Here is a 19271-nt window from a genome sequence, read left to right as displayed (position 1 = left end):
TATTAGCTACAGCTTATATAAGCTATACCTACTACCACGGTCTTACTAACCGTGCTTACTACTATAGACAAGAAATGTGCATAGGCGCAAATTGGCTAAATTTTTTGGGGGGACTCAAGCCCCCCTCCCCATAGGCCATATTGCTTAGTACCACAGAATATAAAAATTAGTACTAATTACTAGATTTTGAACTGGGTAGACTTGACCAACATTTGGGGGGACTTAGTCCCCCCAAGCCCCCCCCCCCCCCCCCTATTTGCACCAATGGAAATGTATATATCACATATACATTATATATAGTTGTTCTATATAATATCTATGATATAACTAAATAAATAACATCAGCATTACGAGTGGCGTAACAACATCACGCTGTGATCTGTAGCCTGTCATCTTGTCGACAAATTAATACAATTTGCAAAAAGACAAACTGTAAAACATTTATTTGTTTGTAAAACTGAATTAAAATTTCAAAGTGAAGCTACTCAGAGTTTGTATTATTATAGAAAATGTTTAATAATCTATTTATGAATGGGCTGATATATGGCAAAATAACTGACCATGCAAGAATGCAAGAATGTCAACAGCTGTCTAATACTGTATGTATATACTATTGACATGAATATATATAGTATAGACAATAAACTATAGGTGGAAGCTGAGGGCATTCATTTCAACTCAAGATGAAATTTATTTAGACCTAGTCACTTTCATTTACCTATATAGATTTTCTATTTAAATTATGGTTTAGGTGGCATTGTATAATTGTATATATTAATATCATTGGCTAAATTATTAGGATTTTTGTTTGATGCAAGTATACGGTACTACTGTTGTAGTAGCAGTTTAAGACAATTTCTATTATACCCAAACGGTCGATTCGAATCGCCTCCCATAGCTTACCTAGCTTATTAATTAATATATCGATAGTTTTACGTGTATAGGTACCTACTATCGATTATGACATCGATTTCCGTAATGTTCAAAAATATAATTTTCGTAAGACAAAGGTACAAACGTACAGTATTTCCCAGACAGATTAATTTGTTGACTTTCGATCACATGATTATCATTTAAAGATTAGTCCATCTTCACCAGTTCAACATAGTCAATTTCGTTTATGCTACCGTTTCCACAAATAACACGTTGATACGTACACAATGTTATAAAAATGAACGTTATTAATAAAAAAAGGCAAAACAATTTTTTATTCGGCTTGGATATAAGTTTGGATTTGATAGGGTTGAGTTATTCATCAACTCACCCTCATTATTAAAAATTGTTTGATGTATCAATTAGATACTATATATAATATAATTTAGATCTTCCAAAATCAGTTGAGTCAGGAATCTCGAATTTTGGTTTACATTTGGTTACAAAATGGTTACATGACCCTGTGAAAATTTCAAATCAAACAAATCATTTTGAAGGGTAGATACCGACTACAGAGGTGCTAGGCCCTAGCAGCTAGGGTGACGTCTAGCTGGCACCCGGCCATCTTGAATCGGGTTTCACGGGATTTTAGTTAATTCAAGAATCTCAAATTTTAGTTTATATTTGGTTACAAAATGGTTACATAATCCTGTGAAAATTTCAAAGCGAACAAATCATTTATGTTGTATATTTACCTACGCAATTATATTTAAAATTTTATTCTTACTTACCTATTAAACATTTTTTACAATTTTACCAAAAATAAACGAGACTTATTATGATATAATGTTTTTATACAATTGTTATTTATTATACTAAAGCCGGTCCTACACTCCCCCCAATTGACTTATGGACTGATGAAATCCAACAAAATTATTATTTATTATTAGTTTATTACCTACTTATTATAGTTATATTTCTAAATAATATTTTTTATTTCTAATTATTACGTATTATATTTTTTAAATGAATTAATTTTTACAAAATACAATATATTATTTAAAATCTGTGCCCTATGGTGTTAAAAAAAAATTTACTTTAATGCATATAGATTTTTGCTATATATACCTATATGCCTTTTTTCATTTGATTTTTTTCCTATATTTACTATATTGTATTCATAAATTCGATAACATTATTTAAGAGGATGCCCGAACATACTTTATCCGTCTTACAAGTTTGTGTTGTTAGTTTTAATATTAGAGTGAATTTACTAATTATCAAATTTTAAATGTATTTATCTTTGAATTTTAGATTCTTAGCGGGAACAATGAAAGAATCGATTTTACAGTGTTTTTTCTGTCTGCAATCACCTTTTGGGGCAGTAATAAATGCTTTGATTTTCAACTTTGGTGGTTGTTTTGGTACCAAATTATATTTAGTTGTTACTTTGAAGTTTGAGGAGTCATAAGTAAAACATTCTCAGTATAAACCTACTTTTCGAAATAACCCCCCCTCGGGATTGATAATGAGTTAGACCTTAGACAGTAAATTTCACTCCAAATAAATGGCAATTTGTCAGATCGGGTGTTCAGGTTTCTATTAAGTAAGTATTTGGGGGCAGATGTGTCCAATTCTTAATCCGTAAATTATTTATTCTATTTTCCCAAAGGTTGAGGAGGATTCGAGTACACCATTATTATATATTTTGCTTAACCAGTGGTTTTGCTAAGTATAAATGAAAATAGTGTTTTAGAATTTTGATGTCTGTATAATTGTTGTTTGATTAATATTTTTTTTTAACGCACATTCATTGGGTATATTTTAAAAAATTTAGGCCCACAGCTCCAAACCTTGGTAATTATAATCAAAATTAAACTATTAAGTATTTTTATAAAGAAAATCTGAATGTCCCTAATTTCAATCATTATAAATAAATAAATCTAATTATAACTAATTGTTATTACTATATTTATAACTATAACTATATTTTTGGAATTCTATAAAATTTGATAATTATATTTCAGTTGCCCCTTTAATTATAATACTTTTCTACTAATCTACTGCAGAATACCTTTATAGAAGGGGTTGATATTGGTGTACTGTCTCTGGCAAAATGTTTTCACAGGAAAAACTATCAGGACTTAGAGAATTTTCAGATTTCGATAACTATTTTGTCATCTGAAAGAAGACTTCCTACAGACGGCATTGAAGTCTGGTTTATAATTCTATTTCAAATAATAGTATAAACTAATTTGTAAAAACAATCTTAAAATTGTTTTATTTTTATAACATATTATAAAGTTTGATAAACGTAGTTCATTTTGGCGTGTAAACGTTAATTTAAAAAAAAAATTATCAAATTTGGTAGATTTTACAGGACGGGACCATTAGTCCTATAGAGTGTAGTTTTGTAGACACAATGATATTGGCACTAAGCTCCTTAAGTTTAATAGACTAAATACCTATGTAATTGAGTGTAATGACTAATGAGAATATAGTTTATGGTATTGCATGGTAAATTGGTAAAAGGTTTAAATTGGTTTGATTTTAAATTGTAAAAGTACAACATTTTAAAAAATAATTTTAATACTTGAAACCTGAGAATACATAAATAAAATACAAAATTTTAACATAAATGCTTAGGATAAAAATTGGTACTAATATATGCAACATCATATAAATTAAATATTTAATCATATAACAATTAATAGTTTAACAAATTATAATAAATATTTGTAATGAATATAAAAATATTATCAATGTAAGTAAAGATTTTACAAAATGTGCGCGTTCACTCACAATTAATTACCTGTCTTTTCTTTACATGCTATTAATAAATAAATATTTTTTTGTTATTTTTATAACATATTATATTATAAACTATTGTATAGTTTTTTACAGTATTTTATTCTGCACCAAAATCTTCATCATTGTTTGCCATTGTCACACTTGTTACATCTTTTACAATCATTTCAGCTACTTGCCATGCCATATCTTCTTGCATTTTTACACCCTCTTTATTCACAAATTTTTTCATCATTCTCCTGATGCCAGATTCTAAAAAATAATATTAATAATCCATGTGATTATTAAAAATTTAAATACAAATTTAACATACCTTTATTTTTATCTGGATCTGGTTCTATGTTCCTCTCGAAACGTCCATATTCATCAACTCGGCCAAAACTTAAACCACTAAAAGATAAAAAAAATCCAGCATGTATGATGGTAAAAGCAATTATAATAATTTTTAGAACATGTGATCAACCACATCAATTCACAACCATTAAATTGGAATAAAACGCAGTACAATTTTTTTTATTAACTTTTGTTTTTATAAATTTAATAATTTAATTTAAGTTATTAATTTTTTTATTTTAGAACCAGGATTTAGATTTTAATTTTAATTTTGGATAATGCAATTTATAACTTCTCAATTAAACTAAACTATTTATATATATTATTAAATTATATGAAAAAGGTTTCGAATATTACAATCCATATTAGCCAAAAAGCTATGTATACAAATTACCTTTATCTTATTCAGTTTCACATCTTCACTTAAACATCATACTTAAATAAAAAAAAAATACAGTGCAACATAAATTATTGAATTAGTTGAACAAATTGTTAAACGCCTCTACTTTATACAACACAACTTTCAATAAACTATTTTCATATTTTTTATATTAAGATATTTTACCATATAACGTATAATATACTATTAAATAATTAAAAAAGTTACAGTTGGACTCACCTTTGCTGTCTTTTTCTCCATAATGAATCTGTACTGGCTGAATAAGGTAAAAGAGAAGACATTGATCGTTTTGAATTAGTACTATACTCAGAAACTGAGGAACTAGATGATTCGTTGTCTTGAGATAGAGATTGATAGGAATTTCCAGCTTTTATTAATTCGGACAAATAACGTACATAATGTTGAGATGATAGGAATGGCATTAAACATCTATGACGTAAAAATGCTAGGACCACTAAAACGGCAGATCTAAAACACTGGCTAATTGTTGTAACAGTTTGGCCTTGTATGTCAGCTGGACATATAGATTCTTCGACAGTAATTCTTACTTGATCAGTGAAACCAAGTGAACATGTGGCTTGAAGAGAAAGATACCTGTTCACAATTTTTTATTACAACAAAATTTTAATATATTAATTAATAATGAATTTCAATTACTTTTCATAAATACTAATAGCATCACTTTGTGCTTGTTCATAGTTAACTGAAGAACTTTTTAATTGTTCAACACAACTTTTAAAATTTGTAGCTGCCAACCAGAACTCAACAATAGATCTACACCCTTCACTATCAAGAAACTGTAAATAAAAACAAGAACACCAATTTTTATTTGTTCTATAATTACAATTAAAGAGTAATATTTTAATTAATCAATTACTTTTAAATTAATTAGTTAAATACTATATTGTATAATTCTTTTATAATTGTAATAGTTGTTAGTATATTATTTATAAAATTAAACATCAATCATTGTAATGTGTGTCGTTTAGAGAAGATGTTTTTTTGTCACGATGATAATGATTATAAATACTATAATTTATAATAATAGTAGGCAGTTAAGAACCTGACATAAAATAATCATTTTAATATGAATAAAATATAATAATTGTGCAAGTTTAAATATTTGTTTAAGATATTAATCTTATAAATTCATGAATATTATGTAATAAACTGATATGCGTATTAACATTTGTATAGTTACAACAATTATTTTAATTACAAACAAAATATTTAACTACTTTTGTAATATATTTCTCAATAATTATACAAATTAAAAACTAACTGTTTTTATTTTTTAAAGTAAAAAATGTGGATGATTGTTCAATTCTGAATGCGTAGAAAAAAGTTTTTTTTGCATATTTGAGAATATTTTATGGGTTAGAGAATATTTAACTCATTTAGCATATTTTGGAATATTTCGTAAATTGTGAGAACAAATTTGTATTTATTTTTAATTTTAATATTATTTTATCATTTCCAACTCTTACTAAAGTGCAATAATATTCCATTAGAATACGCAACTTTAAATACCTAATAATTAACTCACTATTAATATAAAATTGAAAAAAAAAATTTTTTTAATGCATATTAAAGTAAATATAATGATGTTTATTGATTATTTTTGAATATTTTTGCTTTTTTTTTTTTGTATATTTTGCATATTTTAAGGTTTTTTCGAGAATATAAGCATCATATTTAAGGTATTTTAAGAGAATATAAATCCGGTCTTTACTTATTAGACATAACAAAATTAAGTATATACTATCATAATATATGTATAGTAGTCTAAATTCTGAAATTACACAAAGAGATGAATGTTATATTTTTAATGTTTCAATAAATCATTTAAAAGTTTACTGATAAAGATCTAATTAAAATGAATGTCATGTATGTAATCATAATACCTCCATAAAATAAGAAAGAAGTCCATCACAAAGCAGTATATCACCTAGAGTAACTTGTCCACCTGTTAAGACATCTACTTGGTATTTACAAAACATATCAGTCTGGACAAAACTATTCCAATACCTAAGGATAATAAAATTATATAATAATATATTATGTACAATGTACAGTTTCTTTAGCATCTATCTATCTATAACTATAAAGCAGTAAATATATGTTGTAATAAGGATACTTACTCTTGTAATATTACATAAACCTTATCTGTAACTTCTTTTAAATCTCCAATATCTAAATGTTTACTATGATTATTAATTTTTGCTATTAATTGATCGGGAAAATGAATCCGATGAACTGAGATGTTTCTTAATAAATTTGTACGTAATAACTCATCTTCAATATCTGTACGACCCAATAATGCCATGTATAAATGGTAAAGTGATAATAAATTTCTGTGGTCTAAAAATTGTCTAAACATGGATAACAGTGCACTATTATCCAACACCAATGCCTCACTGAAATGCAATGATAATCTACATTTTTCCAAAGCATACAGATCTGTTGAAAATTAAAAATCTAAGTAAATACTTTTACTTTACAAAAAGAATAGTATAATATTACATACCACTCTCGCCATATTCAAAATCTTTGAGAGGCAGTAGTCCATCACCGATAGTGCTCAGCCCAACGTTATTGATATTAGCCGATGATGTTGAACTTTTTTTAGATTGAATTGTTTTCCAAAAATTGAGCATCGTATCATATTAGTTAAGTTTGTCTAGCTTCAATTGATTTAAATGGTTTGAGACATAGAATTATTCATCACAGACATTAAGCCTGATTCGCTAAAAATAAAAACAAAAATGAATACATCATTAGGTACTTTGTTAATTAAAATATACATGTGAATATTATAACAAAAAAGGATAGTTTATTGAAATATGTATAGAACTTTGAAAACTAACAACTCGATTTCAATGTAGTTGATTTACATCATTATTATATTTAACATAAATAGGTACTTAAATATATAATGTTACTTTTAAGTTAAAATGCAATTATTATCATTACTTTTCAAAATTATGCTTGATTTATCCGTCTCCATGTACGATACTAGGATGTTGTTACTTGTGTCTTGTTATCAAATTTTATGTATTCGTATTTCGTAGTGTTTATCACAACTCACAAGCCTAACCAAAATGATAAATGTATCAATACCGTCATCTGACACCTGTTAGATACCCATACAACTACAACTATATATTTCTATATCCATCAGCAACCCCTACCACAACCACAGCACACAGAACAATAGTAACTATATAGTAAGTAATAGTAGGTAAGTATAATTGTCATTGGTTGCAGTTCACTGTTCAGTAAATTTGTAGGTATACGCGAATCGTGCCATCGTGCATGCTAAAATACTAATTACTAAGTAATGTCTAATATAGTAATATTCTAGTATTTAATAGTTAACACTAAAACTAAATACACGCCGGTATTCCATGCACGCTTTGATTGTTTTTAACACTAATTCAAGTATTAATAATTCAGTAGGTACCTACTACCTAGATATTCAATCGTTGAACTATATCGAACTTCAATGACGATATTATTTTTAACAACAAAAATACGAAATAACTATCGAAGATTATGCCTTGAATTATATTATAATATGTACTTAATATACCTACTAATATATATATATAATATAGGTAAATAAGGTATAATATTTGTTTGTACCTATATACAGTATACGGTATATGTACATATTATACACACATTAATATACCTATTAATTATTTAATAACTGGGTTTTCGTACGTCTATTACGTAGCGTATAGTTGTATATAGTTCCTACTTCCTATTAGGTATCTACCATAAACCTATCAACTAGTCAAAAATTAGCATATGGTACCTTGTACCTATAGCACCAATGTACCACAAGTCCATAAGATATGGATATCTTAATTCACGGTACCATCGGTACCTATAACTACTTATACGACATAAATAAACTTTATAGTTTATACATACCAAACTATATGTCAGATGTCTATACAGCCATATAGGTAATTTAATTTATTAGGTAGGTATGGTACCCTATATATTGTATAAAATTATTAAAACTATTCATGCAATCATGCCCATTGCCCATTGGTCGTTATTTTTAACATTATAATATATCATAAAAGCAAACTCATGTTCCATAGGACAACATATTTAATATTTCACGGTGACGGACAATAATTTAAAGTTATTAGACCTTGAACCATTGTTAATCTCGTCAATCTCAGAACGTTCACATGCATTCCGGAAACACGGAATTATTCCGGTGGTTAATCTTTTTGATAACTTCAGTAACAAAATATAGTCGCAATGGATTAGCAAATGCCAAATGGTAATATTATTGAATAATATATTAGTGGTCCTAGACCCTATTTAGGCTATTATTATAGTGCCCTACGTGACAACATGTTAAAGTATATTTAAATATGTCAAAACGATATCTCATAAGTCACGATAACATACAAATGAATATATTAAAAATGTAGGCACGTAATTAAAATATGTTTTTAATATGTTATATGTATTACACTATTACCTATGTAGGTAAGTCATAAATACGTCATAATTGTATACAATGCCAGAGCCTAGAAGATTTATTTTTATTTTTTATTATTGATGATACCTACGGTTGTTACCTATTCATAGAACAATGATATAATTATCTACTATAATATGAATTATGATGAATTATGATGTTAAATACCTTCCTTTTTGAAATTTGTTCCCTAAAAATATATGCGTAATATTAATTGGTAGGTAGATAGGTTTTATAAGTAATTTTACATTAATCAGAGGTTAAAAATTCTGAAAAAAATTTGAATTAAATATTGTTAATTCAATTGGTAGGTACCTACAGCATTGTCATCATTGCATGTGATACCTTATTTATATTTTATTGTACTCAATATTCATTAAACATTCAATACAACAATTAGGTACCTAGGAATTTCAATTACCAAAATAAACTATAAGATCACCATAATATATTATTCTATTTACATTTTATGAAGTCCGGGACTTTCAAGGCTCTATCTACAGTGATGTTAGATAGTGATAAGGTGATCGAATGAAAGGGTTAAAAATTATAATGTTAATAGTTATAGTAAGTATATGTGTTTATGTCATAGACAGCCTTTTTAAAATATAAATACCTACTAAACTGTGCAGTGTACACTGTGCTCGTATACACAATAATAATACTTGATCAATTCGTATTGAGTATATGGGAGATAAATTACAACATAGCTGCTATAGATAGGTACCTCGACCTACGTAGTGCCGGATTCGTATGCATAGGTCCATCGGGATTTTCACTTCTAAGCGGCCCGTTAACATATTCACTGGCTCAAAATTACGTCTAAAATTGTTACGAGCTTATAGGCAGCTGGTCGCATTTTAAACAAGAATTTATTTCAGCCACACTCACATAACCAGGCCCAATGTTGGAAAAAAAATATACAAAAAACACGTATTATGATAATATTATTGTGAATAAAATAATTTATATTTCCTATTTACGTGGAATTCTGTTTTAAATTTTTAATCTTTAGCAATAAAATTTGAGAATTTTATACAGTTTTAACTATTAAATATTCAATTAGATAAATTGTCCATAAACAGCTTAAAAAAAGTCAAAATTTCATGGTGTGTAGAAAATATATAAATTTTCATGTATTTACAGTTATTTGTTTTTGAATTAAAATAAAATAAGAAAATCGCTACATGAGATATCGAGTGAATATCCAATGTTGTAAAAATATGAACTTCAAACGCTCATAAAAATTTAATTTGATTTGCTTGTAGAAATTTTTTTTGATAAAGGTAAATAACCTTATGAGCAATCTTGTATTAGATTTTCAAATCTAAGATATAAAAAGAAAAACTATTATGAATTCTGAACAAATTATTCCGTATTTTGTCGTATTCCGTATTTTATTTTAAAATTGTGATTATGGTTTTTTAATATTTTTCATCTGTCTTGAAAACAATATATTAAGAGCTTTCTGTTAAAATTTGAAGCTTCTTTCCCAACAAATAAAATTTTAATGATATTTATAGAATAAAAAAACTAAAAAAATTGGAAACTGACAATGTCCGTAAACAGCTAAAAATATTTTTAAATGTTATGTGTATAGAAAATTATTGTATAAATAAGTCAAAATTGCATGCATCTACGGTCATTTGTTTTAGTGTTACACCACAAACCAAAATCGATTTTACGGAAAAATTCATGTTTTTCCTTAATTTATGTTGTTTTTTACGGCGCTTTTAAAATTACTATAGGGTCTAGGATAAGGTACTGTTGAAGAAAATGTAAGTAGTTACTTTTACTGTCCTAAAAGATGATAACACACAAAAAAAAAAAATTTAAAAATTAAAAAACTCACATCATTGTAAAATCAATACATTCATCTCTCCGCTCAGAATCTAAATTTTACTTAAATTTGTAAAAATAACAATCACTATAGGTACCTATATGGCTATATTTGAGTAATATTATTTTAACAACTTTTACATTGTATTTTATTGTTTTTTTTCTGCCATAACATACCTAATATGTATAAATTGGGTTATATTATCCGTTGTGGACGACAATATGTTTGAATTGTTTTTTGAAATCTTTTTATTTAAATAAAACTAAATACATTTGCTATTATGGTAAACTGTGTGTATCTTGTACCTATACTGTTAATTAAAAAAAAATTTGTACAATGATAATTGATAGATCAGTTATTGTTTGATAAACTGCAGTTGGTGGAATCATCATTTACAAATAACCGGCGGAATTGATATTAAAACGGCGGAATCGATAAAACCCCGCTCTAAAAATTAGCGGAAATCGGGGGGGGGGGGGGGGGGGCGTAAATTTGAATTCAATGATAAATCATATTGTATGCGATGAAAAACGAATCTGGGTGGAAACAGTATTATATTCAGCCTATATTTCTAAGAATTGTGTACTTATTTTATATATTATATTAATTACCTATATTGCTATTAGTCATACGCGGTAGGTTAAACTATTTTTTCCAAAATCAAATCGCGTATAATTTGTACTTACCTGGTCCAGCAATAATTGTTATTTGTCACATTCTGTTCCAATGCTTGAGAGCCGTAAAGGACGCAAAGAGTTCTGACGTACACGTTTCGACCTTTTCAAATACTAAAGCAGTAAAGCCCGCTGAGTGGCTCCAAACCACGGTCAAAAATATGCTCTATGGACCCATTTTTTTCGGACCTTCTCATCGATATTTACCAAGAGGGCTCTGTAAGAGGCTGAAAAATCCAACAGTGATCTACAAGTCGGTAGAGTACATCTTGTCCGTGTCCCGTGAAGGGGGATGAACTATGAAGAGCGTGTGAGACAATTCGTAGAAAGGCTGTTAAGGCTCTACGATGCTGTTGGAGGTGCCACCAACCAAGGTTCTTCATCCTACCTTCTATATCCGTGTCACTGGTAAAACGACGATTACGACAGATTCTGCTCGAGATTCGAGAGCTCCGGCCGGCTTGGGATTTGGGAAATTAGACTCTCAGTCAAATCGATATTTCTAGACGCTAGTCGGCTTATCCCGTCTTCCAATCTTCCACCTTACCATTTAAAATGTACTGTTATATTAATTATTTATTTTTTAAAAATTTGGACTGAAGCCCAAAGCTATAATAACCGTACATAAGTACTTGAAATTTTTACTAAATGTTAATATTAGTATTTTTTATACATGATATAATTTTCAAAAATATATGTACTCTCTTTTTGAGCTATTTATAGACATTTAAAATATTTGTATGTATATATATTCTTTTTCCTATAAATGTTGATAAAAAAATGTTGGCTCTGTAAAAAACACAAGGTTTTTCATTAGTTGTTCATAGCTAAAAATATCAAAAATATATGGTCACAATTTAATTGTTACAAAATTTAAGGATATTCCGTAAAAAACAAACCGTATACTAACTAAATATTTCTTCTGAAACAATTTTTGATATTTTGTTTTTATAAAATAACTAATAACCATAGACAGACCTACTTGAAATGTTCACCAAATGTTTACCTATATTATCATTTTTCTTAAATAATACAATTTTGACTTTTTTTTTGAGCTATTACATTTTATAGGCATGAGAAACTTTTTAATGTGATAATAAATTCAGAATAATTTATATGAACACTTGAAGTTAGAATGCTGACAAACTTCATAAAAATTACTATAATTTGAAAATTATTTTGTTAGAAATTCTTATAAAAAATTTCTATTTATATCTAAGATTTTAAAATGTTATACAGTGACTCTCTTCTATATACCTAATGTAGAGCAGATCATTACTGATTTTTTTTATAGTATATTCACTTTTGTATATCTATTATTTATACGTATAGTAAAAAAACACAAACGGTAAGGGGGGCATCCTTCCTCCCATAGTCCCATGTGTGTATGTCACTGATTGGTATTAGCTTCTTAAGTCAAGTGTAGTATAAGCACAATACAATGCAACTTTTGTTTGGAATAGAAAGATAATATGTGGATAGTCAAAAAAAGATTATTGTAGTAGGTTGGTCACCTATTTTTTAACATTCTTTTGTATACTTAATGTTAATTAGGACTATATTTTTTTTTTATTTATTGATTGTGAAACCCGGCAACTATGGCCATTAGCTGTTTGTTTTTGTTGGATGGCGGCACTTCTCTCCGGACACCGTGACTTGCCTGAAGAAAAATGCCGCCCATGAACCGAGGTTTGAACCAGCACCGGTGTGCGTCACAACCGACGCCTTAGTCCGCTCGGCCACTCCGTCCCCCAATTAGGGCTATTATAAAAAATAAACATACACATTAAATAAGCATACATTTTAGGAACATTTTATTAATACATACAGTATCTAATACATTTATACATTGCATGACTAGGTTATATTGATTAGCTATCACAAGAAAAACTTGAATTTTACTCAGTTAGGTTAAAAATATTTTACTAAAAATCTAGCATCAATACCATGGTTAAAATATTTTAAATTGGTTGACTAATTACATCATAAATAATATTTTTGCTGTACTCCCAGAATAGTAGAAATATGTCTTTTAATGGGTAGCGGATTAGAGATTTAGATGATCTGAAAAAAAAATCATAGAAAATTACAATACTATTTGTTTTTATAGGTAAATATTATAATATGAATTTATTTTGTAAGCACTATTTACTACATACAGTATGTTATAAAAGGGACATTTAACTCTGTAATAGAAGTTGTTTTAATTTTGGCTTGACTTTTAAAAACTATACACAGTCTATATATTATAATATAATATTATTAAATAGTGGAAAAACCAAACTTGAACTTTTCTGTTTTTAATTAAACATTATCTTCAATGAATCTCTTTGAAGAATTACTATAATGGAAATTATATAAATAGTAAAGTACTAGCTGATCCTGCGGACTTTGTTGCCCGTAAAAATTGTGACTGTTAAACTCTTTTTGGGTACAACTTGCTGCACTAAGTGAAATTTAGCCACCCTGGTAGGCAATCCAATTACATCGGAATGTGCGAAAAATTTGATTTGATGCATGGTTGTACCTGATATTCCCGATTAACCAATAGCAACCAATAAAATAATAAATACTTTTTTTTACCAACTATTTCTCCCATAACAAATAGCAACCATTTATAAACAAAAATTTCCATCGTAAATCATAAAATCTCTGTTAGAACACCTCCCCGGGTTTAACCTACCTAGTCTGTGAATCTTAATCATCCCTGGAACTACTCAATCACACTCAAAAATGTCATCAAAATCAGTCCAGCCCCTTAGGAATGCATAAAGGATACACACACAGACAAACATTCATTTTTACATTTATAGATAAATTATAATATACTTTATAAATTCATACTAATATAGTAATATTCTTGTATAGTTCTCTATACAACTCACCTGCAGTTTATATTTCTACATTTAAACATAAACATATGTTCACGATCACGTGTATGGCAAATACTTTGACAATAATGATTGCATTTTAATTGCTGCAGACAAGGACGAGGACATTTTCGATTCACAAAATCTTCAGATTTGGAGACTTTTGATAATGTTCCTTTATGTATTGAACACTCTAGAGTTAATTCACTTCCTAAAAAAGATTCAATTTTAAATAAATAAATACAAATTTAAATATTAATTATATACCAATGGAGCATAGACTTTGAAGAGAATTTTTTACACTATTCCACAGTTCACATTGGCTTATAAGATTGCTTATGTTTCCAATAATGTATAATCCAGATTTTGCTCTTGTTAAAGCCACACATATCCGATTTTCATGTTTCCAAAATCCTGTATCTCCTTTAGTACTATGTATAGTGGATAGTATTACTATTTCACATTCAGTTAGTGAGCAATTATCCACAGATGATATATTTATGTTTTTAATAAGTAAAGATTCTTCTTTAAGCTAAGCATTAAAATTCTAATATAAATTAAAAATACTTTTAAATTAAAATTATGGGTTTTTTTAACTAATTTACCTTTACAAGTTCATAAACTTGATCTTTATGTGTTGTTAAAATCATTATATCTTCTGGTTTATAATTTTGTAAGCAAAGATAACGAGCAAGTCCAATTGCAAATTTAACTTCATGTACATTTATGTGACTTTTATCCTAGTTAATTGAATTTGATTAGTTAAAAATAATAAAATACTAATTATAAATTATAAATTAATACCTCTGTAATATTATGATCAATGAAGTACACATTTTTTGTTATTCCAATAACATTTGGTAAATTACACGTATGTTCACTACTTTCCAATTGATCAGTAATGGATGGTAGGACTAATGACATTATTTCTGGTCGCATTCTGAATTGTTTAATAAGTCTATTTAAAGGTAAACCATTATTTATTGTTCGTTCCATAAGTGTTTGATTAAAATTATAAGTTTTTGCCAACGTGTATGATGATGTCTTTGGACGTTCTACCTTATGATCTCCTAAAATAATTAAAATAAAAGTTAATAAACAATTAATTAATACTACCTATTTGTTAGGTAGGCTGAATTCTAAATAAAACTTAAGTTAAATTAATTTTTATTTATAAAAAGAATGATCAAAAGTTATAAATTAGTAAAGAAATGTTTTGGAAACAACGACATATTACATAGGTAGTATTCGTTTATAAAATTATATTTGATAACAGGTTAAGTAATCATGGTTAGCTTGTGGACTTGTTTTAGCTGACAAGACATAACAATTCTTAATAATTAAATTATTAAATTTTTATTTTTTATTTAAGCATACATTACCCAAGTAATTTCAAATAATTATAATACAATCTAAGCATCTTTTACGTAGAGTAAATTGCTTTGCTAATAAAGTGAATATTAATTTCTCTACTTTCAGTAAAGTTCATAAAAAGGGACATGTCACTGCCATTGCATAACATTACATTTTTGATTGTAAAAAGAAAGGTGCTCGTGTCATGCCACACGCTCAGTGGCCCTAAGAATATTTATTTTTTTTATCCCAAAACTAGTTGGAAAAAGTTAGAATTAACTATATTTATATTTATACATTAACTATCTTCTTTGTAAATATTTAAATTACTCCTTGTTCTAGAGTCGACAAACTAAATAAATAACTATGCTCACAATTTGAATATTAAATGTATAAAAAATATATATTTTTTACAACATTCTACAACTGTACCATTCCTTAGAGTATTTAAAACCAATGATGATACTTAACATAAATTCATTAATTTTACTATGAATAAATAAAACTTAACTTGGTTAAAAGCTAAAAAATAATAAACAGGTTCAAAACCTCGGTCGCGGGCGGCATTTTTCTTCAGGCAAGTCATGGTGTCCAGAGAGAAGTTCCGCCATCCCCAACCCGGGCATGGCAGATACCTACGGGTGCCCACTAAAAAATCTGCCAAACTAACAAACACACATGTTTAACCTATAATACCCCCCCCCCCCCCTCCTCAGAGTTAAAAACTACCCAATGGCCTGTTGCCGCTAGTTAACTAATAAAAAATTTAATAAAAAAAACAACACTTTATAAAAATTTACCAATTAGAATCAAATGTTGACAATGCTCAGTCAATGATGCAACTATGAATGGTTCTAATGTCTCTGTTCCTTCTTCCACAATAACTAAACAAAATAATAGTACATAACCTAATTAAAATTAATTAATTTATCAATTTGTATTTTAGAATGCTACTAAGTTTAAACTTTAATGTAATATATCTATTTCTTTGAATAAACACGTTTATCAAAATAAATTAATTTAAAAATAGCCTTTAATATTATAATTGGAGAACAGTAGTAAATTAGGAAATAGTATAAATAACAATAAATTACTAAAATATTTGATACTATTTCAATTAAAATAAAATCATGGTTATAATTATTTTGAATTAAATTGAATATAATTTTATTTCTTATAAATGTACTTACCAATCGGAGGTTTTAAACGTTCTAATAAATCTTTGTTTTTTACTGCTCCAGTAGTGGTAAGCCCAATTACATAAATATCGTCTAATAAATTCATAGTTTGTGCCAATCTATCCTCATCGAGTTTTTTACATAAGTCATTATACTCATGCCATGTTGGAACTAAAATATTCTTATAATCATTAACAATTATATGTACCCATTTATAGTACAACACCCATCTTTGATCAGCTGGAATTAAATGGATATCGTCCACAACGATTGGACTTTCTTCTGAGTTATCAAAAGATAACATGTACTCAAAGTATTCATAAAATTTCTTCAGCATGGTCAACTGTTGTTTGATTTTTAATGAATGATATTCACTGCCTTCAGCAACTTGTTCTGTCAGTTCTGACAAACGTTGTTTTATATCATCTAAAATGAGGCAATGTTGAGAGCCTTGTACATGATCTACTTTATATTTTTTAAACATCTTGTCAACAGGATATGGATGAAATAGCCAGTTAAGAAAATCCCAAGAATCTATAAAAGTGTCGAATGCCACTTTTGGTACTACAGTCTTCAAAATACTCCAATCCAAAATACCAGAATATAATTTATCACATTTCTCACAGCAATCTAAAATAGTTTGCTCTTTAACTTTTAAATTTTTTTCCAAGCCATCATTTATTTTTAATTTGTTAAGTTTTACTATCTTCTTTAAACTATACTTCTTTAAAGCTTCACACTTTGATTGACTACCAATTCTGACCAGCTTGTCAGTTATTTTTAAAATACCTTCTAAAAAATGATCTAATGCGAGGTTATTACTACAAATAACAGCAATAGGTTTATTTAGCCGTCCTGTTACATATAAATTTTCAATCATAGCTTTTACAACTCGTTGACCAATAAATGTTTTGCCTGAACCTGGAACACCTTGAATTAAAACATATTTATGGGTTAATGCTGCTTTAAATGCTTCATACTGACTGCTCTCTTGTTGCAGATAAATTTCTGTAGGCCATTCTTCATCATTCAAAATATTAAATTTGTAATCATCAATATCATACTTTTGATAATTAATGTCATTTAAGTAATCAGGTGCACAGTGTTTGTTTGTGGCAAAAACTATATACTCTTTCAATGGAAGTGAGTTCATCTGTTGAAGAGCTTTAAGTGTCCAGTTGTAAGGTACATAAAATTGTTCACACTGTGCCATTGATAAAATTGTGTTTGGTCTTATGTCAATATTATCAAGCATTTCTATTAATATTATCCCCTTTTGTAAGTATTCTATATCATCTTTCAGCACGAGTCCAGCAAAGAAAGTGTTGAAATCATCTTTAGAAAATAGTAATAAGAACCCATTTATAAACAAATTTATGTTGTATGCGTTGGGATCAAATTTAAATATAAAACCTAATTTGTTTGCAAAAAACTCCCTAGAACCATCAAATAATACATTACTGCATACCATGTTAGTACCGACTGTAGTTTTATTTTTACGATAATATTGTACAGCTTTTCTTAATGGATGAATAAAATCTTCACGTAAAAGATGAAATTGTGTGTCTAAATAATGGTCTTCAGACTTGTATGGGCCTTTGTCAAGGTTGAACGGTAAATGTTTTACGTAGTCAATATCATTTATAGTTGGATGAATGTATTGTGTCCTGAATGATTTATAGAACTCTCCAGGAAGCTCTCCCATTTTTGTCTAAAATAAAATTAGAAATTAATGTCATGAATATTGATAACAGTAGTTAGATAAATTAGGTTAAAAATATTTACATAGGTACTTTAACTTACCAAGAGTTGTAATAGTTTATTTTGATTTTTAAAAGTAACTAAAAAATTTAAATATTAAGAAATTTACTATATTTTATAGTAATAGGTAAAACTTTGGTTTAATTCATATCAATTAGAAATTTAAATTACAATCAACACAATCGATATTAAACGTCTATTATTGCCTAATGGCTATAATAGTGAATATTAATTATTACAAAGCATGATGTCATTATAGCCAAAGAAAGCTCATTCATAATTTCAGAACTTAGTATCATACTATTACGATTTTCGTATCGTGATTAGAACGTTATTATCACAGAATATTCAGTTTTATTATCACGAACGTATGTTATGGACTGATAAGCCTAGTCCAAAAAATGATAAGATTTTACGGCGGTTACCCTGCATCATGACAAAATAAACACAATATTTGGTCATGCCCTGCAGCACGATTGTAAAGAATTCTTCAATCAAAAGAATTCTTTATAATCGTATCTTGCATTGAACATATATAATTATATAGTTCAATCACATATGAAATATATTCTGTGGTTCAATGATGTAGTCTAGAAATCTGTGGTTATCAACAATATTTTTTACAACAGCTGTTTAGACTTGAACTTTTTATCATTGAGCGCATAAATCGTCAA

General features: G+C 27.8%; 2 protein-coding genes across 3 annotated transcripts; both read right to left on the bottom strand.

The window, feature by feature from the left end:
• Positions 1–3541: 3541 nt before the first annotated feature.
• Positions 3542–7566, bottom strand: LOC132938114 (A-kinase anchor protein 10, mitochondrial). 2 transcript variants are annotated; one of them, XM_061004789.1, is made up of 8 exons: positions 7388–7566; positions 6942–7161; positions 6556–6874; positions 6319–6442; positions 5072–5211; positions 4634–5008; positions 3995–4071; positions 3542–3933 (listed from the first exon to the last, which is right to left on the bottom strand). In XM_061004789.1, the coding sequence occupies exons 2-8, from the start codon at positions 7069–7071 to the stop codon at positions 3782–3784; spliced, it is 1317 nt and encodes a 438-aa protein (XP_060860772.1). In that variant the 5' UTR covers positions 7072–7161; positions 7388–7566; the 3' UTR covers positions 3542–3781. The 2 variants fall into 2 exon arrangements, with proteins under 2 accessions (XP_060860772.1, XP_060860773.1); XM_061004790.1 differs by having other exon boundaries at positions 7282–7414.
• A 5660-nt stretch (positions 7567–13226) lies between these two features.
• Positions 13227–19167, bottom strand: LOC132938109 (NFX1-type zinc finger-containing protein 1-like). The gene is made up of 8 exons (XM_061004783.1): positions 18640–19167; positions 16849–18547; positions 16459–16542; positions 15110–15375; positions 14911–15045; positions 14573–14837; positions 14321–14516; positions 13227–13499 (listed from the first exon to the last, which is right to left on the bottom strand). The coding sequence occupies exons 2-8, from the start codon at positions 18539–18541 to the stop codon at positions 13397–13399; spliced, it is 2742 nt and encodes a 913-aa protein (XP_060860766.1). The 5' UTR covers positions 18542–18547; positions 18640–19167; the 3' UTR covers positions 13227–13396.
• Positions 19168–19271: the final 104 nt, after the last annotated feature.

The sequence above is a fragment of the Metopolophium dirhodum genome, chromosome 2 (assembly GCF_019925205.1).
Source record: "Metopolophium dirhodum isolate CAU chromosome 2, ASM1992520v1, whole genome shotgun sequence".
NCBI lineage: Eukaryota > Metazoa > Arthropoda > Insecta > Hemiptera > Aphididae > Metopolophium > Metopolophium dirhodum.
This window is presented reverse-complemented; position numbering and strand designations above follow the sequence as displayed.

Bases quoted from the DNA above. Each gene is read 5' to 3' on its own strand.
- LOC132938114 (XM_061004789.1), bottom strand. From the start codon at position 7,071: ATGCTCAATTTTTGGAAAACAATTCAATCTAAAAAAAGTTCAACATCA. The intron at 5,212-6,318 runs GTATTATGATTA...TTTTATTTACAG, and splicing joins TTCTTTCTTATTTTATGGAG to TTTCTTGATAGTGAAGGGTG. The intron at 3,934-3,994 runs GTATGTTAAATT...ATTATTTTTTAG, and splicing joins AGATCCAGATAAAAATAAAG to AATCTGGCATCAGGAGAATG.
- LOC132938109 (XM_061004783.1), bottom strand. From the start codon at position 18,541: ATGGGAGAGCTTCCTGGAGAGTTCTATAAATCATTCAGGACACAATAC. The intron at 16,543-16,848 runs GTAAGTACATTT...TATTTTGTTTAG, and splicing joins ACGTTTAAAACCTCCGATTG to TTATTGTGGAAGAAGGAACA. The intron at 14,838-14,910 runs GTAAATTAGTTA...TTTAATGCTTAG, and splicing joins AAGTTTATGAACTTGTAAAG to CTTAAAGAAGAATCTTTACT.